Source organism: Notolabrus celidotus, chromosome 9 (assembly GCF_009762535.1).
Source record: "Notolabrus celidotus isolate fNotCel1 chromosome 9, fNotCel1.pri, whole genome shotgun sequence".
Classification (NCBI taxonomy): domain Eukaryota; kingdom Metazoa; phylum Chordata; class Actinopteri; order Labriformes; family Labridae; genus Notolabrus; species Notolabrus celidotus.
This window is the reverse complement of record NC_048280.1, coordinates 1,192,265-1,220,077: the sequence shown is the minus strand read 5'-3', so window position 1 is coordinate 1,220,077 and position 27,813 is coordinate 1,192,265. Positions and strand designations below refer to the sequence as shown.

Here is a 27,813-nt window from a genome sequence, read left to right as displayed (position 1 = left end):
TTTTGAGAAGATTAATTGTAAATTCTGCTCAAATTGCACGCTTTGATATTTTACTCATTTTCATTATTTTATTTTGAAAAATCTGGGAGAGGTGACAAAAATCTTTCAATGCATTATTGTTCCCCGTGTCCCTGGCTGTCACTCTAAAATTTCCCAGCAGATTTTACTGTATAGTTTTTGAGAATTTATGTGCAATTTGACCAGAATTTAACATTATTTTTCTCAAAAACTATACAGTAAAATCTGCTGAAAGATTTTAGGGTGACAGCCAGATACATGAGGAACAGAAATGCATTGAAAGATCTTTGTCACCTCTCCCAGATTTTCTAAATAAAATGATCAATATGAAAAAATATCAAAGCGTGCAATTTGAGCAGAATTTGAAATTATTTTTCTCCAAAATTTCAATCATCTTAAAATATAGAGAACTAGTACTTTTTCTGTAATTTTTAAATTTCATTTTCATATTCAATAGCAAATTTTGGAACTACAGTCATGGCCAAAAGTTTTGAGAATTACACAACTATTAATTTTCACAAAGTCTGCTGTTTCAGTTTTTATAATGGTAATTTGCATATACTCCAGAATGTTATGAGGAGTGATCAGCTCAACTGCAATTAATTGCAAAGTCCCTCTTTGCCTTGAAAATGAACTTTATCACCAAAAACACATTTCCACTGCATTTCAGCCCTGCCACAAAAGGACCAGCTAACATCATGTCAATGACACACAGGTGTCACACACATTAACACAGGTGTGGGTGTTGATGAGGACAAGGCTGGTGAACAATCTGTGATGATTGAGTGACTGGACACTTTAAAAGGAAGATGGTGCATGACACCATTGTTCCTCATCTGTTAGCCATGGTTACCTGCAAGGAAACACGTGCAGCCATCATTGCATTGCACAAAAAGGGCCTAACAGGGAAGTTTATAGCAGCGAGTAAGATTGCACCTCAGTCAACCGTCTATCCAATTATCAAGAACTTCAAGGAGAGAGCTTCAATTGTTGCCAAACAGGCTCCAGGGCGCCCAAGAAAGTCCAGCAAGCGCCAGGACCGTCTCCTGAAGGTGTTACAGCTGCGGGATCGGGCCACCACCAGTGCAGAGCTTGCTCAAGAATGGCAGCAGGCAGGTGTGAGTGCATCTGCACGCACAGTGAGGCGAAGACTTTTGGAGGAAGGCCTGGTGTCAAGGAGGGCAGCAAAGAAGCCACTTCTCTCCAGTAAAAACATCAGGGACAGACTGATATTCTGCAGAAGGTACAGGGACTGGACTGCTGAGGACTGGGGTAAAGTCATTTTCTCTGATGAATCCCCTTTCCGATTGTTTGGGGCATCTGGAGGAAGGCTTGTTCGGAGAAGACGAGGTGAGCGCTACCATCAGTCCTGTCTCTTGCCAACAGTGAAGCATCCTGAGACCATTCATGTGTGGGGTTGCTTTTCGGTCAAGGGAGTGGGCTCTCTCACAATCTTGCCTAAAAACACAGCCATGAATAAAGAATGGTACCAGAACGTCCTCCCAGAGCAACTTCTCCCAACCATCCAAGGGCAGTTTGGTGATGAAGAATGCCTTTTCCAGCATGATGGAGCACCTTGCCATAAAGCAAAAGTCATAACAAAATGGCTCGGGAACAAAACATTAAGATTTTGGGCCCTTGGCCAGGGAACTCCCCAGATCTTAATCCCATTGAGGACTTGTGGTCAATCCTCAAGAGGCGGGTGGACAATCAAAAACCCACAGATTCTGACAAACTCCAAGCATTGATTATGCAAGAATGGACTGCCATCAGTCAGGATTTGGTCCAGAAGTTGATTGACAGCATGCCAGGGAGAATTGTAGAGGTCTTGAAAAAGAAGGGTCAACACTGCAAATATTGACTTATTGCATGAATTCTGTGTAATTCTCAATAAAAGCTTTTGATACTTATGAAATGCTTCTAATTGTATTTCATTATACCATAGAAACATCTGACAAAAACATCTAAAAACCCTGAAGCAGCAGACTTTGTGAAAATGTAATATTTGTGTCATTCTCAAAACTTTTGGCCATGACTGTACACGTCCGCATTCCTCCATTTTGGTCGCTCGCAGCAGCCGTACCGTAATTCTCTGTATAGTCGCGCATTATTTTTCGAGGGGAGGCTGGCTGGACCAGGGTTTTGCAAAAGACGGTTCACTTCACCGCAGTAGCTGGAGAAAGGTTCCTTCTGTTGTAGAGCTGAAGATATTTGTCCGATGGTCCAAGTGGTCCTGTGTTTGCTTCTGTAATGTTGCTTAAAAGGAACTTCTTTACCCCGCTCCTAAACTCTTGATGAAATAATTTGGACTGTGTTGTAACAGGCTGATCGTAGCTTTCTTTGCATTTAACGTGGAACATTATTTTACACAAACAAATTATCAGCATTATAAAGTATGATGATGATCATCAGAGGTGTGTAGTAACAAGTTACATTTACTCCGTTACATGGACTTGAGTAGTTTTTAAAATAAATTGTTCTTCTGAGAGTATTTGTTTTGCAGAGTACTTTTTACTCCTACTCAAGTACATTTATGTTAAAAATATCTACTTTTACTGTGTTACATTGGGCTGTGCAGTCTCTACTTTTACCCTTCCTTTATTTCTTCATTTTATATTTTATTTTATACTCAGCTGATCTCTCATGCAGCTCCTTCTGATCCAGAGCTATAAATAACCTCCACACTGAATGGAGGCCAGCCTCCCCTCGAAAAATAATGCGCGACTACACAGAGAATTACGGTACGGCTGCTGCGAGCGACCAAAAAGGAGGAATTCAGCCGTGTAGTTCCAAAATTTGTTATTGAATATGAAAATGAAATTTAAAAAATACAGAAAAAGTACTAGTTCTCTATATTTTATGATGATTGAAATTTTTGATAAGATTAATTTTAAATTCTGCTCAAATTGCACGCTTTGATATTTTACTCATTTTCATTATTTTATTTTGAAAAATCTGGGACAGGTGACAAAAATCTTTCAATGCATTATTGTTCCTCATGTATCTGGCTGTCACCCTTAAATTTCTCAGCAGATTTTACTGTATAGTTTTTGAGAAAAATGATTGACTCACTGATTTTTCAAAATAAAAATAAAGAAAATGAGCAAAATATCAATGCGTCTCAGTGCAATTTGAGCAGATTGAACATTATTTTTAACAGAAATTCTGTAGTAAAATCTGCTGAGAAATTTCAGAGTGACAGCCAGATACATGAGGAACAATAATCCATTGAAAGATCTTTGTCACCTCTCCCAGATTTTACTTAATAAAATAATGAAAATGAGTAAAATATCAAAGCGTCTGAGTGCAATTTGAGCAGAATTTAAGAGAGGCACCCTACTGCAGGCAAGATGGCGCCGCCACAACATCCACACCGGAAGTCCATACCGGAAGTCCATACCGGAAGTGATTCTTTAACCCCCTCTCTACCCAATGCCGGATGCTTCGAACTGGAAGTTTCTTCTTCGTGTAGCGTATTGATTGCATTAGTCTGTCGCTGCTAAATCAATTAGCAGAAAGCTAATTCTGATAGAGAGAGTGAGTGAGAGAGATCCCGCTGTGTATGAAGAACAGAATAATGTAGAGTGTTAGTGTGTGTGGGGGGGAGGGGATGAGAAGGAAAAGACTGTAAGTAAGAGGGAAAATACACTCAAGCTGTACACAGAGATCTATATTCACCACAAAAACAACAGAGGCTCCCCAGAAATGTGTACTGTACATCTATCATCAGTGGCTGACAGTGGTGCCTCAAGTTGAAATATTTTAGTCCTAATATTTTATGTTGATTTGGAGTTTGTAATAGCAAAAGTGCATTGTTCTTTTTCAAGTACAACATTATCAATACAAAAGGGTTAAGACATCATACATATAACATTAAAAGAACATAAAATAAAGTATAATTCTACATTTCAAGTAGGGGTTGGATGGAAAGAAACAGTAGCTATGTATACATTTGCAGTTTTTCTAGTCATTCTAATTGAAGGTTCCAACTTCAATGTTTTCATGGACGCCAAATAAAGTGATCTTGTTAAGACATTGGTGTACATGCATCAAGCATTCAATCTGAATAAAACTGTTTGACAAGCTCAGAGTGTTTACGCCCATCTAATGTCTCAAAATAGAAGGAGAAACCATTCCCTCCTCTTTGTTCTTGTGGTTAATGAACACCCCTGTCACTGTGTCATTGTAACGTGTTACAAATTATGTTAAAAAAGAAACAGTCACCACACACCTCTACATTTTCCTCCTCCACTCGCCCCTGCACCATAGATAACATTCTGCTCTTCTCTCGTGACTGTGGATCTACTCTGGATCTGTATTTCATTCATTCATTAATCTATACATGTGATCACATAGGCAGACAGCATGCAAGGTAATTTGGAACAAACACTACAGCAAACTGTACTGAGGTACAGTCAGGCTAACACAACATAAAATAACATATGACCCAGACAAAACAAGAGAGGCATATGCAGATGTCATCACGGCAGCATCATAATCAGCTTTAAGTATTTCAACACACACTCGGAACAAAAGGCTGTGCATGGCTGAGACGTTAACACTATAACTTAGTGATTCGTGCAGGCTTCTAAGTAACTTGAATTCTCAACAGCCTATACACTTTTGGAGTCAATCAACTAGTCAATAATACTGATACGATTAAAATGTAAGTGCAAAAAAGTTCATAGAATTACGCGTAAACCTACGTGTTTTTGAAGGCTTTTATTTTGCGTTCACGTTCCTGTTTTTCAAGGCTTTTATTTTTGTAACTTTCGGTATGGACTTCCGGTGTGGGTGTTATTGCAACGTTTTTAGCTTTGTAACTTCCGGTATGGACTTCCGGTATGGACTTCCGGTATGGACTTCCGGTATGGACTTCCGGTATGGACTTCCGGTGTGGATGTTGTGGCGGCGCCATCTTGCCTGCAGTAGGGTACTCTTGGAATTTAACATTATTCTTCTCAAAAACTGTACAGTAATATCTGCTGAGAAATTTTAGGTTGACAGCCGAGCACATGAGGAACTATAATCCATTGAAAGATTTTTGTCACCTCTCCCAGATTTTTCAAAATAAAATAATGAAAATGAGCGTCTGAGTGCAATTTGAGCAGAATTGAACATTATTTTTCTCAGAAACTATACAGTAAAATTTTCTGAACGTTTTCAGGGTAACAACTATGGACATGAGGAACAATAATCCATTGAAAGATTTTTGTCACCTCTCCCAGATTTGTCAAAATAAAATCATCAATATGACAAAATATCAAAGCGTGCAATTTGAGCAGAATTTAAAATTAATCTTCTCGGAGACCGGCTGAAGGCTCTGGACTCCATGGTGGTTAAGTGGGTGGGTGGTGTAGTGAGGTTATTGGAAGAAGAAGACCTGAGAGTGCGGCTGGGTGTGTTGATGTGCAGAAGTTCAGAGAGGTATGGAGGAGCGAGGTTATGGAGGGCCTTAGAGGTGAGGAGCAGGATCTTGAAATCGATACAAGTTTTGAACGGGTGCAAGTGATGAAGGTGCTGAAGGACAGGAGTGATGTGATTAAAGGTGAAATATTATGCTCTTTTTCATCAACATATATTGGTCTAAGAGGTCCCCAAAACATGTCTTTAAAGTTTATGCTCAAAAAAACACTTTGAAATCAGATTCTGGTCTGCCTGAAAAACCCTCTTCTTCAGCCCTCCTCAGAACAGTCTGTTTTCTCTCTGACCACGCCCCCTCATGAAGTGGGTGTGGCCTCGGCTGTCCAGCACGTTGATCTAATGTTTACATGTTGGCTGAATATACACGGCTGCTCACAGACCCGCGTTACTTCAACCCTCTGAATCTGATCCAGAATCTGATCCTGACGGAGAGGCGCCTGCAGCAGGACCTTTCTGAACCATTGGTCACAGATTTAGTGTTTCTTGATGTTTTATTTGTCAGTATGTCGACGTGTGTCTTGGTACACAGCTACCAACATGTAGCTATGTGGCTATGCTAACTAGCGCTAGCACTTATCCATGATAAATAAAAATCATCCACTAGATCTTCAAATCTGCAGACGTGGGGAGTAAAACCGACCTTTGTGTTTATTAAGACAGCCTACAACTAGCATGCCTCCCTCCTAAGCTCCTTGTTAGCACACATGTGTGCAGGGAATGAAAAACGGAGGAGGGGTTGAGTTGTATTTTATACAGTCTATGGGCTGAACAAGCTCCGAGCTCTGACTTCCTGTTACAGACCGGATGGCGTTGTGACGTATGAAAAACACTGAAAACTGAAACGGCTGGTTTCAGCACACATTTACAGAAAGGTGGAGAAATCAGAACAGGGGCAGAATGGAGTCTTTTACTTTTCAGGGGGTTTGTAGACAGGGACACAGATTTCAGGGAGAGAACCATTAAAAAGTCCATTCTGCATGATATGTCACCTTTAATGGACAGAGTTCTGGTGATGATAGGAGCAGCAGAGTTCTGGACCAGTTGGAGTTCATGGGTGGATTTGAGAGGGAGACCAAAGAGGAGGGACTGTAAGATGTAACCAGGGTGTGAACGAGAACTGCAGTACTGTTGGGTGTGAGGGACGGGCGGAGGTGATTGATGTTACATAGATGGAAATATGCAGACCAAGTGACATTATTGATGTGAGACTGAAATGATAGTGTGCTGTCGAGGATGACACCAAGACTCCTAACCTGGGGGGAGGGAGAAACTGAGGAGTTAATAATGGTAAGTGAAAAACTGTTGAGCTTTGAAATGTTGGATTCTGTGCCAATGAGGAGAACCTCGGTTTATCACTGTTTAATTTGAGAAAGTTGAAGGTGAACCAGGATTTTATTTCATTCAGACAGTCAGAGAGGAGAGTGGGTGGGAGGGAGGAGAACAAGCAGCATACAAACACAATACAGGATACATGACTGTAAAACATGACAAGACATGAAATAACATGAACCATAAAATCAGATCAACATGAAACAAAAAAATACATCTTGATAAGGTTTGTTATCCTCAGTAACCAAACTGACCTCCACACTCATCTTTTTCTCTCATTCTCAAACCCTGCTGTTCTTTTCCAGTTGAATCAGTCTCTGATGTTTACAGCAGAGTGACGTCATGGCGACTGCAGCAGCAGGCGAGTCCAGTCAGACTTTAACAGGTAACACTCCTCTCTCTGTTTACATATTATACAGACAACAGAGGAGCTTCTTACTCAGATGTTACAACAGGACAGAAACAGGAAACAGTCCTGGAACACCTAATGTCAATGAAACAGTTTAATCATGAGCTGACGTTTTCAGCTCTACAGTTATCATTCTAAATACAGAGGTGTCTGATGTATGTTCATATCTTTACTAATAACTGTAATGAAAGTCTATGTTCACTGCTGATAACATTAATCTGTGTCCTTCCAGACAGAGATGATCTGTTTCCTCTGAGGCGCAGGAACAGCATGGAATGGTTGCCACCTACCAGTGAGTCTAACTTCTATCCAGGTTTATTAGAATACCTGTGTTTACAGATCTGTGAGAAACATTTCTGAACCCCTAGAATTAAAAATGAATGGAGCCGTAAATAAAAACAGTCAACATGAGTTACTCTTTTTTCAATCCTTGTTTTTCACAGTGTCTGAGCTGAGGGTGGTTCTGCTGGGGAACAGCTGGTCTGAGAGGAGTTCAGTGGGGAACTTTATACTCAGAGAGACTGAGTTCAACACTGAGGAAGAACCAGACGGCTGTTTGAAGGTCAGAAGACAGATGAAGGAGAAAGACATAGTTCTCATCAACACTCCAGATCTGCTGAGTCCCCACATCTCTGAAGACAGACTGACAGAACATGTGACAGACTGTGTGAGACTCTCTGATCCTGGACCTCATGTGTTCCTGCTGGTTCTACAGCCTGAAGACTTCAGTGAGGAACACAAACTGAGACTCTGCAGAGTCCTTAAACTCTTCAGTGATCGATCATTTGATCATTCATTGATACTGATATCATCACCCAGAGAGCAGGGCTCCAAATATACTCAGTATTCTCCCCTCAAAGACATGATCAGAGAGTGTAGGTACAGATATGTGGAGCGGATGAACCTTGAACTTCCAGAGCTGTTGACACGTTTGGATCAAATTGTGAAGGAGCACTATGGAGAGCATGTCAGCTGTGATGTGTTCATGGATCCCACTGATGAAACACAAACCACACAACAAGAGGAAACAAAGCCTGGCCTCCTACATGTTGTTACTTCTGCTGGTAAGAACGAGACGTTTCAAGTGTTAAAACGATTCTCACACAAATCATTATTGATGACATTAAAACATGAGGCTGAAAGTTTATGTGTCATCTTTTTACAGATCTGTGTGCCAGTGATGACAGGGTGAGACCTCCTCCTCCAGGAGAGAGTAAGTAAACTATCAAACATGAACATGTTATTATCACTGAGTGTCCTTCTGGTTAAAAAACAGCAAACCTGTAAACATGATACAAGTTAAAGAGAGCTGGCTGACAGAACATCAGCATGACTGAGTAACTGAGTTTGTTATCTAGTTTCTGAGGTTCAGTCAGAAGTTTGTTAAAGTTCTTCAGCCGTCATCCATGTTATTTAAAGTGACACTGACACTGAAACTCTGTTCTCAGGCTCCCTACAAATAGCAGATCCACAACGTAAAGACAACTTCAGAAAACACAGGACATGAGAAATAAATCAAGCTAAAGTAAAAGATATACAAATGTAGAAATGAAACATGCAGTTAGTGTAAAGACAGTGAGATAATCAGTGAACAGTGTTGCAGAGGTAATCCTGAATCTTTCTCTGTTTTTCTCTTGTTTGTTTGTTTGTTTGTTTGTTTGTTTGTTTGTTTGTTTGTTTGTTTGTTTGTTTGTTTGTTTGTTTGTTTGTTTGTTTGTTTGTTTGTTATGTTACAGTCAGAATTCTGATGCTTAAGAAAAAAGTTGACATGAACACAAAGCTTGGTGACTTCATCACTCTTTACCAAAGCCATTTGGAGGCAAACAAAAGGTGGAGACTGCAGAGTGGAGAGGAAAGCCTGTAAAAGTAGTAAAAGCTCCAGATGTTTTCAGTCTGTCTGTGGAGAAGCTCAGAGGAGAGATGAGGAACGCTGTGAGTCTTTGTCCTCCAGGACCAAATGTTCTGCTGCTGTTAGTGAAACCTTCTGATTTCACTGAAGAGAACAGACAAACACTGAAGTTCATCCTCAGTCTGTTTGGTCAAGATGCTTTTAAACACTCAGTGATCATCAGCACACATGAGGACGGTCAAACAGACGACTCTTTTAGACGTCTACTTAAAGACTGTGGAGACAGACACTACAGGATGACTGACAACAACATCCACTCATTAATGACACAGATTATGAACCTTCTGTGTGAGAACAAAGGAGACTTCCTCACCCTCACTGAAGAGTTGATCACTCTGAAGTCTGAACACATGAAACCAGCTTTAAACCTGGTCCTGTGTGGGAGGAGAGGAGCAGGGAAGACTTCAGCAGCAAAGGCCATTTTAGGTCAGACAGGTCTTCATTCAGCCTCCAGCTCATCAGAGTGTGTTAAACATCAGGGAGAGGTGTGTGGACGTTGGGTTTCCCTGGTGGAGCTTCCTGCTCTGTGTGGAAAACCTCTGGAGACAGTGATGAAGGAATCACTCAGGTGTGTCTCCCTCTGTGATCCTGAAGGTGTCCATGCCTTCATCCTGGTCCTACCTGTGGGTCGTCTCACTGATGAAGACAAAGTAGAGTTAAAGACCATCAAGAATGCATTTGGCTTGCTGGTTAATGACTTCACCATGATTCTGTTCACTGTAGAGTCAGATCCTACAGTTCCAGCTGTTGTTAACTTTTTAAAGAAAAACAACTCCATCCAAGAACTCCTTCAGAGCTGTGGAGGAAGATCTGTTGTTCTCAACATCAAGGACCAGCAGCAGATCCCAGAGCTGTTGGACACGGTGGACAAAATGAGACTCTACAAAGACAAACCCTGGAGTTACACAACAGAAACATTTGCACATGCTCAAACAGAAAAAATCAGCACATTACAGGCTGAGCTTAAGGACATGAAAATAAGATGCCTGATCAGCTGTGAGTACTGTAAATGATTATTATAACCACTAATAATATTATTTCTGTGACCTTCCAGCATTATACATTTCTTTATATTCAGACACAACTCTAACCTTTTAAAGGTAAACCTTTGATTTCTTATTTCACAGGTGATGATGAGAAGCAGAGCTCAGAGGGTCTCAGGATTGTGCTGATCGGGAAGACCGGCTGTGGGAAGAGTTCTTCAGGAAACACCATTCTAGGAAGAGAGGAGTTTAAAGCTGAATCAAGTCAAACATCAGTCACTAAATGCCGTCAGAAAGCAGAAGGTGAAGTGAACGGTCGTCCTGTCACTGTGGTCGACACTCCTGGTCTGTTTGACACGACTCTGTCTCATGAAGAGGTTCATGAAGAGATGATAAAATGCATCAGTCTTCTGGCTCCAGGTCCACATGTCTTCCTGTTGGTGTTACACATTGGAAGATTTACACCTGAGGAGAAGGAGACATTCAAACTGATCAAGAAAGGCTTTGGGAAGGATGCTGAGAAGTTCATCATCATCCTTTTTACTGGAGGAGATTCACTTAAAGAGGAGAAGCTGTCCATTGAAGAATATATCGAAAAGAAATGTGACGATTCCTTTAAGAAACTGATCTCTGTCTGTGGAGGAAGATACCATGTGTTCAATAACTATGACGAACAAAACAGAACTCAGGTCAGTGAGCTGATGGCAAAGATCAACACCATAGTGAAGACAAATGGAGGCAGCTGCTACACCAATGAGATGCTGCAAGAAGCTGAAACTGCTATAAAGAAAGAAATGGAGAGACTCTTAAAGGAGAAAGAAGAGGAGATGAAGAGAGAGAGGGAGGAACTTCAAAGAAAACATGAAGAAGAAATGGAAGAAATTGTGAGAAGAATGGAAAAACAAGAACGAGACATGAAAGAAGAGAGAGAAAAGAGAGAAAAAGAACTTAGAGAAAAGGAGGAAATCATTCAGAAGGAACAAGAGGACAGAAAGAAAGAAAAGCAAATGAGAGAAGAAGAAGACAGGAAGAGGAAAGAACAGGAAGAAGTTCAACGAAAGGAGTGGGTACATAAACTTAAATCTTTGGAGAAAAAGATAAAGTTAGAGGAAAAAGAAAACATTAACAGACAGCTGGAGGAGAGCAGAGAAAAGATGAGAGAAGAAAGAGAGAGTCGGGAGAAACAACAAAAAGAAGGGTGGGAAAAAAGAAATCAAGAAGAGGAACAGAGACGACAGGAGGAACAAACAAGACTCAGAAAACTTCAAGAAGAGTTTGAACAGGAAAGAGAAAATTATGAAAAGAAAAGAAAGGAAGAGGATCAGAAAAGAGAGGAAGAAGAAGAGAGGCTAAAGAATCAACATAGAGAAGAAATTGAAAAGGAGAGAAAACAGAGAGAAAAAGAACTAAAAGATATGGAGGAAAACATAAAGAAGGAACAAGAGGTCAGACTGAATGAAGAGAAAATGAGAGAAGAAGAAGACAGGAAGAAAAAAGAACAAGAAGAACTTCAACGACAGGAATGGAAACAGAAACTTGAAGCGTTGGAGAAAAAGATAAAGTCAGAGTCAGAGGAAAAAGAAACCATTAACAGAAAGCTGGAAGAAGCCAGAGAAAAGATGAGAGAAGAAAGAGAGAGCTGGGAGAAACAACAAAGAGAGTGGTGGGAAAAACGAAATCAAGAAGAGGAACAGAGACGACAGGAGGAAAGAACAAGACTCAGAAAACTTCAAGAAGAGTTTGAACAGGAAAGAGAAAATTATGAAAAGAAAAGAAAAGTAGAGGAACAAAGAAGACAGGAAGAAGAAGAGAAGCTAAAGAATAAACATAGAAAAGAAATTAAAAAGGAGAGAAAACAGAGAGAAAAAGAACTAAAAGAAAAAGAGGAAATCATACAGAAGGAACAAGAGGACAGAAAGAAAGAAAAGGAAAGGAGAGAAGAAGAAGACAAGAAGAGGAAAGAACAAGAAGAACTTAAACAACAGGAGTGGGAAAAGAAATTTGAAGTTCTGGAGAGGACTATAAAGTCAGAGTCAGAGGAAAAAGAAAACATTAACAGAAAGCTGGAGGAGAGCAGAGAAAAGATGAGAGAAGAAAGAGAGAGCTGGGAGAAACAACAAAAAGAGGGGTGGGAGAAAAGAAATCAAGAAGAGGAACAGAGACGACAGGAGGAACAAACAAGACTCAGAAAACTTCAAGTAGAGTTTGAACAGGAAAGAGAAAATTATGAAAAGAAAAGAAAAGAAGAGGAACAGGAAAAAGAGAAGAAAGCCATTGAGAAGAAGTTTAAGTCAGTAATTGAGAATCTGACAAAGAAGCATGAAGATGAAGTCAGAAAGAAAGCTGAAGAGTTCAATGAGTTCAAAGAGAAACACAGAAAGGAATCAGCAGCTCAGAAGGAAGAGTACGAGAAACAAATGAAAGACAAAGATGAGACGGCGCTTAAAGCCCACAATGAAGAAGAAATGAAGAAGAAACATCAACAACATATTTGTGACATCATGAAATGTGTGACCAAAAAGAAGGAAAACCTGAAAGTAATCAGTGAGTTACTGAGAGCACAGGAAGAAGAAATGAAAAAGCAGGAAACTGAGGAGGCAAAGAAAAGTCTGGAGGACAAACATGAAATAGAAATGGACTACCTGATAAAGAAACTTTTGAATCAAGCCGACGACTCATGGTGGACTTACTTTAAAAACTTTTTTGGGTTTTAAGTAACTGAAACTAAAAAAGCATCAGACATACTGTGGTTGTTTTTTATTGGACAGCATATCACGGTCACAGGAATACTTCTCCTGATGGTCATTTGTTTGAATCTGCTGTCTCTGAAGCTGCAGGTAACCAAAGCAACAGTAATGATGCTTCAAGCTTAATCAACAGGTGACAGGAAAACTAAAGACTCTCTACATCTAAGGAGAAAACAAGCAGCTGACCTCAGAGGAGGTGACTTAATCAATGTGGTGCTGGAACAAAGTTAATCCAAAGAATGAACCTTTATCTAACACCAGTTTCTGACTCCAGACATGAAGTTGTCTCATCACAGTTATCTGTAGAGGAACGTTTTATCTGAAGCTGAAAAACATTACTGATAAACATAGACACAGAGGATGTTATACTCAGTGAACTATTGAGGATGTAAGCTCTGTCTTAGCAGCTCGTAGATCACAGTTAACAGCCTGTCTTCTCTTGGTGAGGATGTTTGTGAGGATGTGTTGGTCAAGTTGTGACTTATGACTTCTCTGTGTCTCTATATGACATAACAACCTTTAATGAGCTTGGTGATGTCTTAAAAACTGAGCTGCAGGTTTTGAGTTTTCTCCAGGTTTAAGTGTCACCTTGTTACATGAGGTGATGAAAACATGCAGATTTGAAGCTCTGATTGAAAGGGGAGATTGAATCTGGCCCTGTGTCTGTGTATCTGCTGCCCTCTGCTGGTTTCCTGTTCTCATTGGTTACTGCTCAAACAGTCTGCAGTGTGCTCCAGCTGAAACAACATCTTGTTTTCTTTGAATCGTTTTCTTAACATGTGAGACAGAAAGAAGTGAACTAGTGTCTTTACAGTGTGCTGTGCACTTTGTTTTGTAAAGACTGGAGTTCATGTTTGTTTCTAAAACTTCTCTTGGACAGGCAGATTGTGACAAAGTGTATTCTGCTCTCACCCAAATCTAACAAACTATAATGAAGCAGCAACATTTAAAAGCTGAATAACTCACTCAGTTATGATAATAGTTTCATCTTTAACTTTCATAATCTTCTATATTTGACTTTATTTCTTTAATGTTTGGTAATATGTCCGAGCACTGGCATGGTTTGTGTCTGTAAATAATCTCAATGCTGTTTTTTTTCCTCTGTGTTGTTTATTTGTAAATAAAGAGCCTTTTGCTTTCACACTGCACCTTCTTAAAGAGTGACTTTATTATCTGTAAGCTTGTTAGAATGTATTCTTGTAAAGAAGAGGAAGAATATGATGTTTGTATTTTTAGAGAAGTGAAATGTTTAGTTAATTGACCAGTTTTCTCTGCAACCCTGATGATGAATATCACAACAAGAATAAACACAGATATCATTAAACTACTCATCAGGTGAATCAAAGTGATAAATTATGACTTAATAATCAGAGACTGTTTGTTTTGACTGTGCAGATACTTTCAGTTCTATATCTTTGTTTGGTTAAACATGAAGTAAGACTTGATTTGGTGAAACTGATCACATTAACTTCAGATAAATCTTGAAGTGTACATTCTGTGTTTGATCATTAGAAACTGTTTCCCTGATAATCAGTGTGGACTGATGTTCATATAATAAACTCTATAATAATCTGATGAACAGAGCTCACTGGTTCATTCTTTACCTGCACACAAGACACCATGAGAGGGAGTGGGTTTTATCTGGGACACACCTTTATTGGGCTTTCTCTGTCTTTATTTCTTTGATCTCAGGAAACCACAATTACTGTCTGTACTGTGAAGGTATCACACATGATAAGACTTCTACACACAAACCACTTCAACAGTGAAGCAGCCTAACAGTTTATATTGTACAATATAAAGCTCCACTGCACTTCATGTGTTTAATGCAGCTAACCTTCAAGCCTCCTGAAAATCTTAAAGGAATCCTTCACACCTGTGTCCTGACTGACACCTCAAAGAAACACCTGTAAACCCACAGCTGAGACTGAAGGTTCAGTCTAAGTCCTGAAAACTGCAGACAAGACAACTCATCTCATAGACCAACCACATGCAGGTAAATCATGAAGGTAGGCAACCAATAATCTGTCCTGTAGAAATAAGACATAACCTACTCTATGGATAAGACTTTTGAATTTTATTCTTCATAGAAGAAACACACTTTCATGTTTTTAAGATTTAGGTCAAGGCTAAAAGAATTACCCCAAAATCTTCTTCTTTAATAAAATATGATGTCTGTGGGTCACTTCATCAGACATGACTTGTTTGAGTGTTTGTCAGCTATCACTGCAATAACTACACATCATTATAGAGACTGATAGATATATAAATGTCTGTTTTTTTCATGCTTTCAATCATCTTGTTTTTAATGAGGGTCCATGTAGAGATATAACTGGTAGCAGGTTTAGTTTAAATGACAGTTCTCTTGATTCTCCCCTCATAAACTGATGGAGTTAATGTGTGATTTAGAATATGACGACGGGTTCAGACCTGTAATAAAAAGTGAAGCAGTGTGAAAATACTCTCACAAGTCCTGCCTCACTTTATCTTGACTGAGCAGCAGTGGTCTGTTTGTCTGCTTTAGACTGATATGTGATACCGTGGGGGGTGGGACATAAACTTTCCCACAGCCAATGAAGAGTCGACATTATCTGACACAACCAATGAAAACAGAGTCCAAGCAGAATTGCTTTAACTGACAGGTTTTTTTTTTAGCCAACAAGAAAAAATATTGAACATTTCAGTTCTCAGATTTTCCACAAGGCTAATATGAACATAGTTAAATGTGTCAGTCAGTAATTAATATCTACAACAAATCAGACAACACTTCTTTAATCAGCTTGTTCATGAACTCGACACTCAAAGTTAAATCATAGGAGGGTTTGATGCACGAGTCTGTCAGACATGTCGTGCTGCTGTTTCCTTCTCTATTTTTTTACTCCCCCCTTTTCCTTCATTTTTTAGTTTCTCTTTCAACCCTGTTTGTGTCGCAGCAAGAAATTAATCCGGTGAGTAAACTCGACCAAAACTACACACAGAGAAATAACCAGATGATGAGAGTAATGTTAGAATACCTGTTTGTGTTGATGGAAGTAGAGTTAATATAAACTCTGCAGGATGTTTAAAATGTGATTTAGATCTGTGACATGTAGTGGGCTTTACTCAGCAGTCTCAACGTGTTGAGGTAAAAGATTAAATAAATCTAGATGACACAGTTGTCATGTCTACAACATAAAAAGGATTACAGAAAGCAATGGATCATATGTGTGAATTTTATGAGAAATGGAAGTTGAAAATGAATAGTGATAAAACTAAGGTCACAGTTTGAACGCGATGGAGAAATGTTAGAGATTGTACATGACTTTAAATACCTTGGTGTCATCATGAATTACTATGGTGCATTTAAAAGCTGTTAAGGAGCTGCATAAGCAAGCTTCCCGAGCAATGTTTCCCATGTTTAGTGAATGCAGAAAGTTGGACCTGCCTGTAGACAACACATTACATTTATTGGACAAGCTTGTTATGCAGGTGTTGTATCAAGTTCTGTTTCCTCGTCTAGATCTGGTCCCTCTAGTCCCGCCCCCTGTCTGAAATGGCCCGAAGGGCGAAGGCAGCGCGCGTTCACAAGAAGCTCGCCCCCGAGCTGTTGTGCTCGTGCCACAGAGGACTTCTTTAGAGAGTTGTATCTGAACATGTTGTATTGTAGAAGGGAAATCCAAATGTCATGACTGTCTAGTTCTATTTTTAAACTGGGACACCAGCACATATGTTTGTGTTCCTATGTCTTTATTAACACAACCAACTCCTGTTATTTATATCAATACAACGTGTTAGATTTGTGAGAGACTTTTCATTTTGAATATAATGGACATTTGGAAGAAAGTGTGCTCATTCATTTATAGGCTAAATATAAATTGCTATTTTATCATATTTGGCATCCAGCTCCATTATAGCAGGTAAAGCACATCCTGACAGCTTGGAATATTACTGTCAGGATGTGTTCCCCCTGTTTTAAATGGTCAAATTTAATGACACCAGTCTGAAAATCACAGGACTTATCTGTTGTGGGGAAAGAAGTCAGTAGTATGAATTTGAAAGATGTGTGAGCCTCCTTTCCTATGGAACAGAGGGGGAACAGTATCTGACAGTAATATTCCAAGCTGTCAGGATGTGCTTTACCTGCTATAATGGAGCTGGATTTAAGACAGATATGATAGAAAAGCAATTTATATTTAGCCTATAAATGAAGGAACACACTTTCTTCCAAATGTCCATTATATTCAAAATGAAAAGTCTCTCACAAATATAACATTTCTTATTGATATAAATAACAGTAGTTGGTTGTGTTAATAAAGACATAGAAACACAAACATATGTGCTGGTGTCCCAGTTTAAAAATAGAACTAGACAGTCATGACATTTGGATTTCCCTTCTACAATAAAACATGTTCAGATACAATTCTCTAAAGAAGTCAGTTTTGACCCTCAGCTCTCTCCACGAGCACAACAGCTCGGGGGCGAGCTTCTTGTGAACGCGCGCTTCCTTCGCCCTTCGGGCCATTTCAGACAGAGAGGGACTAGAGGGACCAGATCTAGACGAGGAAACAGAACTCGATACAACACCTCCGGTTATGTTGTATGCATGTGAAGTGTGGGGGTTTGAAAATATAGATCTACTGGAAAAGTTACACCTTAAATTTTTGAAGTATACCTTAAAAGTTAAAATGACAACCTGCAATAACATGGTGTATGGGGAGCTGGGAAGATACCCACTCTGTACTGCAGTTAAAAGAAGAATGATTGGGTACTGGGGGAGGTTGATCACAGGTAAAGAAAGTAAGTTAAACAGTATTATGTATAATTATCTGCTTAACCTGCACAACACAGGCCTATGCGTCACCATGGGTTTTAAAGGTTAAACAGATACTGGATGACTGTGGCCTGTCTCTGGATCACACAGCAGTGTATCAACATTAACTGGCTTAGACGAACTGTTGAACAGAGGCTTAAGGATCAGTTTCTGGAAACATGGCAAGGTGAACTGGATAAAATGACATCATGTGATTTATATGTACAATTTAAACGAGATGTAAAACTATAAAAATATTTGTTATTTGAAAACCAGAAGTATAGACAGGCTGTCTGGGATTTTAGAACGAATAACACCAGGATCCCTAAGGTCACTGGAAGGTATAAAGGCCTGGATAGAAAACTGAGGGTTTGTAATCTCTGTAATGATGATCGTGTGGGGGACGAGGACCATATTTTGTTTGGATGCAGGAACACAAGCATTCTGAATAACAGAGAGAGGTTCATACCCAGGTATTATTCCCAACGTCCCTCTGTGTTTAAATTAATTCTGCTTTTGCGATCAGATAAGCCAAAAGTTATCTGTAAATTAGGAGCTTTTCTAAAGAATGTCCTTCCTTTGTTAAAGTAAGATCTGCTGTACTTCAGTGATGCCGTGTGCCATCATTATATTGTTTTGTTATTTGTAATTTATGTTCTGTGGCTCCATACCATGTGATCATGGTCTGAGCATCAAATTAAAATGAAAAATGAAAATGAAAATCCATCAAATACATGCTCTAAATGTGTTTGAGTCTGAATCTGAAGGTTCTCTTTAGTTTTCACTCTTTAATCTTTGAAATGTTTTTAAAATGAGGTGATCTGATGAGAAGTTAGTGACGAGCATTCAGGAAGAAAATAATCTACAGGACGTTTTACTTCTTGTCTTTATATGATAATACTACATACTTCAGGGTTAACTCTGGATTTTCAGCACTACGACAGTAGTTCACTTCTTACTTGGATAAATCACCATGGTTACTTATTCTGAACTCCTAAAGGATAAAGATTGAGCCAGCTCGGTTTCAGGCTCCTATTTCCTGAAACACAGCTTTAAGTTGATGTTGAACATTAACCTTGGTGTTTTACTGCCTGGGCAGGGTTGAGAGGAAACGTTGATCCAGCCAGACTGCTTTTCCAACGATGAACCCGACAGCTACAAAATCTCTTCTGGTGAGTAAACACAACTGAAATCTAGATTAATACCTGAGACATTTATATGACACAATGTTGATAACTGTAAAGAAGAAACCATTGATGAGTGATTGTTACTGCTCCACAAATGTTTACTGACATTTAAAGACAGGAGTTTGGCTGGACCAGATTCATCTTTTGCATTTATCAAAGTAACTACATGAACTCGGCTGGAAAGAAATATACTAAAATATGCATTATTTCTTTATTTACACAAATCCACGACAAAGACTGACAGCTAAAGAAAAGAAGCAGCCGCCTCAGGCAGGTGACGGCATAGGAATGAAGCGTTTTAATATATTGATGTGAAATTTTAGTAAAAATAAGTTGAACAAAACACTGAGGAGTGTTTGCCTGAGTGCCTACTTTTTAATAGTATAGTAAGTCTTTGTGCCTTTATTACTCTGCACATGTAAAGACAAGACTCTAAGACCCAATCTCAATGTCCTCCCTAAACCCTGAACCCTACTTGACTTGATTGATGTCACCTGGAGAGTGATTGAGGGCAGGAGGCTGTAAGGGCTCAAACTGTATCACTGGGAATGGGACAGCACTTATTGGACTTCTCACGTAACCTGCATGACGTCATGAAGCTCACCTTAGCGGCATTATGACTTATTATGGCACCATTTTTACTTCCCTCAAATTCCCGGCTCTCAAGGGACAGACTGATTGACTACCATGTGATCCAGACTCTTAGCGTACAGACTGCTCAACCACAAAATGTAAAATATATAAATATATAAGTTATGATAAATAGATGTAGGCTGATTAAGGCTGTTTTCTATATTTATACTTTCAGGCAAACTTTTTTGTAACGTCAAAATTGGTTATACCTTCATGCTTCTTGTTTACTCTTGTACTTATTTTAATTTTGTGTTTGTTTACTTTTCCAAGCTTGTGGGCTTACCCTGGGAATCCTGTTTCATGTCACAGTGCAATGAACTATGGGTAATTCCCGTACGCTAAGTCTGCAAAAATGCCCACATACAGAAAGGGGGCATAAAGGGCTCAAACAGTCTGAGAGAGATCCCTCACACACTTGATGATTTGACAGTGGGACAGCCCTAACCCTCACAGCCTCAAAGTCAGTGAGTGTTTGAGTGTGGACATTGAGATTGGGCCTAAGTCTCTTATTACCAGAGTCTGAAGTTCAGAATAAAGTTGAGCAGTTGTTACACATTAACTTAATACTATCACTATAACCAGGGAAATAAAAAAGGAATAAAAGCTATTGTCTGACACATTTCAATCTAGGGAGGTGTGTTAAGATCACATGAACTCAGATCCGATGTTAATGATTACAAACAGATTTTAGGGTTCATACACGATGCTTCAAACAATCGAAGTTAGTATATATTCAATACATTTTATGAAACACTGACAAGGGGAAGTTTTATGTTGAATACATACAGTTGTGCTCGTAAGTTTACATTACCTGGGAGAATTTCTGATTTCTTGGGTAGTTTCTGTCTTTATGACATAAAAAGAGTAAACACAGTTGTTTGATAAAAATTTTGCTTCACCCAACCACTAACCATGAGTGAAAATAAAATGTTTCTCTTATCATTCATATTCTCTGAAAAAATGGCCGAAAAAATCACAAATTCTGCCAGGGTATGTAAACTTATGAGCACAACTGTATACAGGCCGTGTCCCAATTTGACAAAATACACAAGAGTCCCACATTTCTGGACTTTAAGATCAACATGTTGAGATGGGCAAAACATAGCAAGGTACAGTAAAGAGAGAGGATCAGTAAAACTGATCTGCACCCAGTTTAGGGCTGTTATAATGTTTGGTTTGTACTGCTCATTAAAAGGGGAGGGGGGGGGGCTAAAAGAGGCTGCCAAGTGTAAAATGTTACATTCGGGGGGGTGTTCACAAACAATAGATTGCAACAGCTGATAGCACTATGCTAACTGGTGCAATATGCTCTGAATATGAGTTTTGCAGGAGAGGATAGCTGTCACACCCTTGTTCACTGCTGCTTTTTTCCCCTAGTTATCATTAAATGTTCTATTAATATTATTATTATTATTATTATTATTATTATTATTATTATTTTATTTGTTTTGGTTATAATTACTATGAATTTTATTATAATTGTTGTGATGATGATGATGATGATGATGATGATTATAATTATTATGTAATATTATTATTATGTAATATTATTATTATTATTATAATGTGTTTTTAATAATATTATAAAAACAGTCTAACATATTGTGTCTGTCTTTTTGGTCTTAAATCCAGCATTTTCCAGCTGACACCGCCTCATGCCTTCAGCCGAGTGAAAATATGGCTGCTGCTGCACAAGGTGAGTTTGTCATGCCTTTGTTTAAATAACAGCTGTTTTTTATTACTGCATTAAAAGTCATTTGGTGTCTGGAGCTCCAGTTTGCACTTAAACATGAATCTTCAGCTTAGTCAAACTGAAGTATTCAGAAATGTCCAGGATATTAAAAGATTAGCACTAAAATGAGGAATGTTGATCATCCTCAGCTGTGAAGTTAAACTTCACAGCTGAGGATGATCAATGGTTGAAGAAGCCTTCACGAGCAGCTTGTTAGCCTACCTCTGATTTAATCCATCAATTAATCAATCAGACTTTATTTGTAAAGCACTTTCCCTACAATGATATTGTAACACAAAGTGCTGTACATATAAATAACAATAGGAGTCATCAAATAAAAATACAAAAAAAGAAGACCCATCCCCCAGCCCCACCCCATAATCCATGTGCAAGGTTAAGAACACAATATATAAAATAATAATGATGAAAATAAAATAAAACAAAATAAAAACAAAGTTGTTGACAAACTGACAAAACGATGTCATGATATCTTAATGAGGAAACACTGGAGGTAAAATAAGATGTTAAAACTCAAGACAGGAAATTAAACTCACCAAAATAAAATAAATTAATAAGATAATAAAAAACTAAAATATTAAACACATAAAAGAAACCAAGATGCTACTCAACTAGTAAATACTGCAAAGTAAAACAGAATAAAATATAACAATTCTGAGAGGTAATCTGTAAAAAATCATACAATAAGATCTAATTAATAACTAAAAATTAAATAATCCACAATAAATTAAATGAAAAAAAATTAATTGAATAAATAATGTATCTAAGAATTTAGAAAAGACTGTATGTGACTTTCAAAAATTTGAACTAGATAATAAATAAAGTAAGATAGAATGAGACTCGACTAATACGGTCTGTCTTGAGTTTTCTTTTCTGTGCAGAATATCATATTTTGTCATGCTCTTCAGGATTGGATGTAATGTAATGGTGTTAGATGTTGCTCTAATCTGAGATGTACCTCAGGACTCTTCATGGATAAAATGCAACAGCTCTTCTACACATCTTTTATTTGTTGACCTACAGAAATTTAACTGAAACATAAAAATCTTAAAAAATACAAAATGTGAATGAATGATGTTCTCTGTTCTTACAGATGATCTACATCCACTGAAGCGAAACCAGAGTTATCAATTTCTGCCCCCAGAGAGTGAGTTGAGTTTTTTTGAGTCCAAATTTTTTTTCTGGAAAGCTGTGATTACAACTCTCTCTTTTTTTATTATTTGGACACAATTATACAAAGTTATCTGACTCAGCGTTCTCTTTGCAGTGTCTGAGCTGAGGGTGGTTCTGCTGGGGAACAGCTGGTCTGAGAGGAGTTCAGTGGGGAACTTTATATTCAGAGAGACTGAGTTCAACACTGAGGAAGAACCAGACGGCTGTTTGAAGGTCAGAAGACAGATAAAGGAGAAAGACATAGTTCTCATCAACACTCCAGATCTGCTGAGTCCCCACATCTCTGAAGACAGACTGACAGAACATGTGACAGACTGTGTGAGTCTCTCTGATCCTGGCCCTTATGTGTTCCTGCTGGTTCTACAGCCTGAAGACTTCAGTGAGGAACACAAACAGAGACTCTGCAGAGTCCTTCAGCGGTTCAGTGATCGATCATTTGATCATTCATTGATACTGATATCATCACCCAGAGAGGAGAGTCCAGTTTTCATGGAAGAACTCGTAACAGACCAACCTTTGAAAGACATGATCATAATGTGTGGAAACAGATACCTGAGGAGAAAGAACACTGATCTCCTGCAGCTGTTAACATGGTTGGCTCAAACGTCAATGGAGAGGGATGTCTGGGGTAAAGGATTTATTGATAAGGATGCAGGTCTATTTATGAAACCAGAGCTTGTTTCTGAAAACACAAAACCAGCTTTAAACCTGGTCCTGTGTGGGAGGAGAGGAGCAGGGAAGACTTCAGCAGCAAAGGCCATTTTAGGTCAGACAGGTCTTCATTCAGCCTCCAGCTCATCAGAGTGTGTTAAACATCAGGGAGAGGTGTGTGGACGTTGGGTTTCCCTGGTGGAGCTTCCTGCTCTGTGTGGAGAACCTCTGGAGACAGTGATGGAGGAATCACTCAGGTGTGTCTCCCTCTGTGATCCTGAAGGTGTCCATGCCTTCATCATGGTCCTACCTGTGGGTCCTCTCATTGAAGAAGACAAGGGAGAGTTAGAGATCATCCAGGAGATCTTCAGCTCTGGAGTCAGTGACTTCACCATGATTCTGTTCCCTGTGCAGTCAGATCCTACAGCTCCAGCTGTTGTTAACTTTCTACAGAAAAACAAAGAAGTTCAGGATCTCATTCAGAGCTGTGGAGGAAGATCTTTTGTTCTCAACATCAAGGACCAGCAGCAGATCCCAGAGCTGCTGGAGACAGTGGCGCAGATGAGAGGATTTAGTCGCTTCACAAAAGACATGTTCACCAAGGCTCAGATAGAGAAGGTGGTAAGACTTGAAGCTGAACTGCAGGATGTGAAACAGAGGAGTGAGAAGGGAAGTGATGATGAACTCCAGAACAGAGAGTGTCTCAGGATGGTGCTGATCGGGAATACTGGCTGGGAGAAGAGTGCAGTAGCACACACCATATTAGGCAAAGATGTCTTTGAGTCCAGCCTACAGCTCAAGACTTGTCAGAAAGCGACTGGAGAAATTGACGGCGAGCCTGTTGCAGTGTTCCACACTCCTGCACTGACTTCTGCTGACTTTCAAAATCAGATTAAAAATTGCCTCAGCATGTGCTCTCCTGGGCCGCATGTGTTCCTATTAGTGCTGCAGATAGGAAAGTTTACACAGGAAGAGAAAGACTCTGTGGAACTGATCAAGAGGGTTTTTGGCAAAAAGTCACAAGATTTCATCCTCATCACATTCACCAGAGGAGAAGAACTGGCCGATCAGTCAGCTGAGAGTTATGTTGAGGATTGTGGTGGATTTCTCAAACAACTCATAGATGACTGTGGAGGGAGATACCACGTCTTTAATGACAGCCCAAACCACACACAAGTCAAAGAGCTGCTGACTAAGATCAAGACCATGGTGAAAGAAAACGGGGGCTGCTACAACACTGAGAGGCTGGAGGACGTGGATGGAGTCGTACAAATGCATGTGCAGAAGATTTCCAAAGAGAAGGATGAGGAGATGAAAAGAAAGGATGAGGAGCTAAGGAGAAAACACAAGGAAGATGTTAAAACACTGGAAAAGACCATAAGTGAACTGCGTTCAGGGATGGAACAGGAGAAAAAAACAAAAGCTAAACAACTTACGGAAAAAGATGAGTGCATCAACAAGGAGCGTGAGCAGAGAAAGAAAGAAAAAGAGGAAGAGGAAAGAAAATGGGAAAAAAAAGATGAGGATCGGCGAAAGGATTGGCAAAGAAAACTAGAAGGCTCCGAAAAAATTGTTCAGTCAGAAAGACAGCAAAGAGAAAATGCCGACAGGAAGCTTGAGCAGTATAGAAAAGAGATGAAGAGGGATCGAGAAGCCTGGGATAAGGAAAGAAATGACCTGTGGGAACGAATACAGCAGGAGAATAAACAGAACCTGGAGGAGGAGAAAACAAGGCTTAGAAATCTCCAAGAAGAGTACTACTCTAAGAGGAGAAAATGGACATATATTTTTTTTGTGCTGTCGTTGTTATTGGCATTGTTAGTATTCTATTTATTTTTGAAGTAAAGTGGTTGATCCAGAGTTTCTGTGTAAATAGTTCCACCAGATGGTTCCCTGAAGCTCAGTGTGGAATAGGGAGGTCAAAAATGAATGGAGTATCGATTCATTGATTAAGAACTTACATGAAGACATTTTTTGTTTGGATTTTCTCTCCCGTGGAACAAACATCATGTGGTCTCATCAGTTTAAAGCGTGTTTCAGAATCAGCTGACTGAAGGTGTTGACACTCAGCTGGGGGCTGCAGCTGAGTGACAGGTCTCCACGAGAGCTTTCTTTCTCTGCCGCCGGACTGATTCTGACCCGGTTGCGCTCCCGGCTGACACCTGACCACGTTCACATGCTTATTTATCTCAATAAGAACGAGTAGACAGAAAACTGGACTCTGAAACATGTTTCTGTTCAGCTCCCTTGTTGAAGTCTGAGCCTTCACTTTTATGACTGTGTGTCTGCAGAGATTATGAGCCTGCTCCACACGCTGATATTCATGTTTAACATTTTGAACTCCTCAATATGATCCATAGATATTCAATACTGTCAGTTATAAACACTGTGTCGTGAACGAACATTTGATTTAGGGGAAAAAACGTATTTGGCATTGTTTTTGACATGGAAAATGTTTAAATTTTTAAAAAATTATTAATCGATAATTGATCGTTAACATTTACAAAGATTGATCACGAAAAATACTTGAAATTTACATCCTAATGTGGAATGATTCTGATGGTTCATTTTGTAATAAACTAATAAAACTGAACAAAGAAACTGAACAAGAGTTTCATTTGGGACGTGTAATTTTTATTTCATGGGATTTATTTATTTAATTGATTTTATGATGCTACCATCCATGTGGATTTAGAAAATGAATCACAAGTAGAAAAGAAAATATGTTAAGCATTCAAACAAGTTTTTGGTTAAAAAAAAGCCAAATTATATGACAGAAGCACTTTTAATTCTGTGAAGCAACATTTGCAGCCCATATAGTGCTCTGAGTAATAAACACCAGTATCTGATTGAGGTGGCTAACCCAAGGACTAAATGACAGTAAAAAAAAGAATGAAGTTAGAAATCCTACAAAGCTTTTTTAACTGTATTAACATCTGTATCATATTGTAGTTGATGGCTGATTCCTTCAAATGTTCCACACCTCTAGTACTTCCATGGCAGGGCCAGCAGATGGAGCTCCAACATCAAATCTCATACCACTGTATCTGACCAACACTGTACTGCAACGCTTTATTTCATATTTTGATAATACAGCCGGCACATTTTCTACTCTGTCTGGAGTATCAATCAATCAATCAATCAATCTTTATTTGTATTGCGCCAAATCACAACAAACGTTATCTCAAGACGCTTTTACAAACAGAGCAGGTCTAGACCACTCTATGTCAAATTATGAACAGAGACCCAACACCAAGACAGGGTAAGACTCAGTCTGACCCCATCTTAATCCATCATGAGCATTGCACATCGCAGTATTTAGCAAGTTACAGTGGTGAGGAAAAACTTCCTTTAACAGGCAGAAACCTCCAGCAGGACCAGACTCATGTTAGACAGCCATCATGCCTCGACTGAGTTGGGTCTGGAAAGACAGATAGAGGGGAGTAAGAGAGAGAGGTGATAGTGATGAGACGAGTCGTAGAAGCTGTTGCCGCTGGAGTCCAGCACGTCCGTATCAGCTGGAGTCCAGATCGTCCACAGCAGGAGGACGTCTCCGGCAGCTCAGAGGAATCTACGAGACAAGGGAGCTCAGGGACTCCAGAAAGGTCTATGGTTAGTAACTTTAATGGGACAGGCAGAGTTAAAGTAAGTGATGAAGGGGTTGGGGGGAAGAGGGTGAGCTAGGATCCCAGTGTGCCAGTTCCCCCGGCAGTCTAGGCCTATAGCAGCATGACAAAAGCTGGTCCAAGCCTGATCCAGCTCTAACTATAAGCTTTATCAAAAAGGAAAGTTTGAAGCCTACTCTTAAAAGTGGAGAGGGTGTCTGCCTCCCGGACCCTGACTGGTAGATGATTCCAAAGGAGAGGGGCCTAGGTATGTATTAATAATGTTTATTATTTCAAATATGGAAGACAGTGGTCACTTACTGCAACTGCTGGTTTATGTTTAGCTCCAGAACAGCAGAGCCCAAATAGAAAACTCATAAAACTAATTGAACGGTTTTCAGTAGACATCCTCATTCATCGAGTTAACTTGAAAATAGGTTTAAGCGCCTGCTCGTGGTTATGTTTTTGCTGGCAGTGGTTTAGTGGCTGGGCAGGGACGTTGTGGATTGAGAACACCTGGGCCATAAGAGCAGGCCGGGAGTATTCAGTCAAATGGACCGGCTGCTCATTCTGGATTTCCTTTTTACAAACACTTCACTCACCATACAATCACTCATGCACACACATGAACACTACTGACTTACTGACTTTCACATCCCATTTCTTAGTTGATTAATCTGCTTTGTAAATAATTAAATCATATTTTGGTCTCCTCCTGTCAGTCATCGGCTCATCAGTGAAAAGACTGGTATCATATTGTAAGATAGATTTAATAAACTACATCTATTTTAGAGTTCATTCTTAGTTTAAAAACAAAAGCTGTCAGTTAAATGATTTTATACTCCTTAGTATTCATGTTTGAACAGAATGACTATCTGTTAAAACAGTAAAATGCTGAATGAATGAAAAATTAAAAGTATTTAATGAAACCTGCAGCTACTATATTTTACTCAAACGTTTATGAACATATCGCACGTTAAAGCTGTGTATAGAAATAGAAACCATGGTGTGCTTGTGGTAACTGCAGGAACACGCCTATGGACCTGGGGAGAGGAAGTGCTGTGGCCAGGACCCTGCAAACTGTGTGAGTGTAATACCACACTTCTCCCAGTACTTCCTTGAGGGAGGCTTTTTACGCATTCACAGGCAGTACCGGGAGGACGTTATGGTGATAGGTGAAACCAGGGAGCCAGGGGATGACAACAG

General features: G+C 39.4%; 2 protein-coding genes across 2 annotated transcripts in view; both read left to right on the top strand.

Moving 5' to 3' along the window:
• Positions 1-14,394, top strand: part of LOC117818544 (GTPase IMAP family member 8-like) — a 22,383-nt gene extending 7,989 nt beyond the window's left edge. The window contains exons 5-10 of the mRNA XM_034691480.1: positions 7,077-7,156; positions 7,413-7,472; positions 7,624-8,170; positions 9,406-10,085; positions 10,217-11,517; positions 11,935-14,394. Coding sequence (XP_034547371.1) covers positions 7,114-7,156; positions 7,413-7,472; positions 7,624-8,170; positions 9,406-10,085; positions 10,217-11,517; positions 11,935-12,786 — 3,483 coding nt within the window. The 5' untranslated portion in view covers positions 7,077-7,113 and the 3' untranslated portion in view covers positions 12,787-14,394. The remainder of the gene's footprint in view (positions 1-7,076; positions 7,157-7,412; positions 7,473-7,623; positions 8,171-9,405; positions 10,086-10,216; positions 11,518-11,934) is intronic.
• Positions 14,395-15,501: 1,107 nt separating this feature from the next.
• Positions 15,502-25,606, top strand: LOC117819076 (GTPase IMAP family member 8-like). Its single transcript, XM_034692290.1, has 5 exons — positions 15,502-15,767; positions 18,708-18,780; positions 21,061-21,124; positions 22,272-22,325; positions 22,446-25,606. The coding sequence occupies exons 2-5, from the start codon at positions 18,751-18,753 to the stop codon at positions 24,845-24,847; spliced, it is 2,550 nt and encodes an 849-aa protein (XP_034548181.1). The 5' UTR covers positions 15,502-15,767; positions 18,708-18,750; the 3' UTR covers positions 24,848-25,606.
• Positions 25,607-27,813: the final 2,207 nt, after the last annotated feature.

Coding starts and splice junctions, on each gene's coding strand:
- LOC117819076 (XM_034692290.1), top strand. CDS start 18,751: ATGAACCCGACAGCTACAAAATCTCTTCTG. Junction 18,781..21,060: donor CAGCTACAAAATCTCTTCTG/GTGAGTAAACAC, acceptor TCTTAAATCCAG/CATTTTCCAGCTGACACCGC. Junction 22,326..22,445: donor TCAATTTCTGCCCCCAGAGA/GTGAGTTGAGTT, acceptor TTCTCTTTGCAG/TGTCTGAGCTGAGGGTGGTT.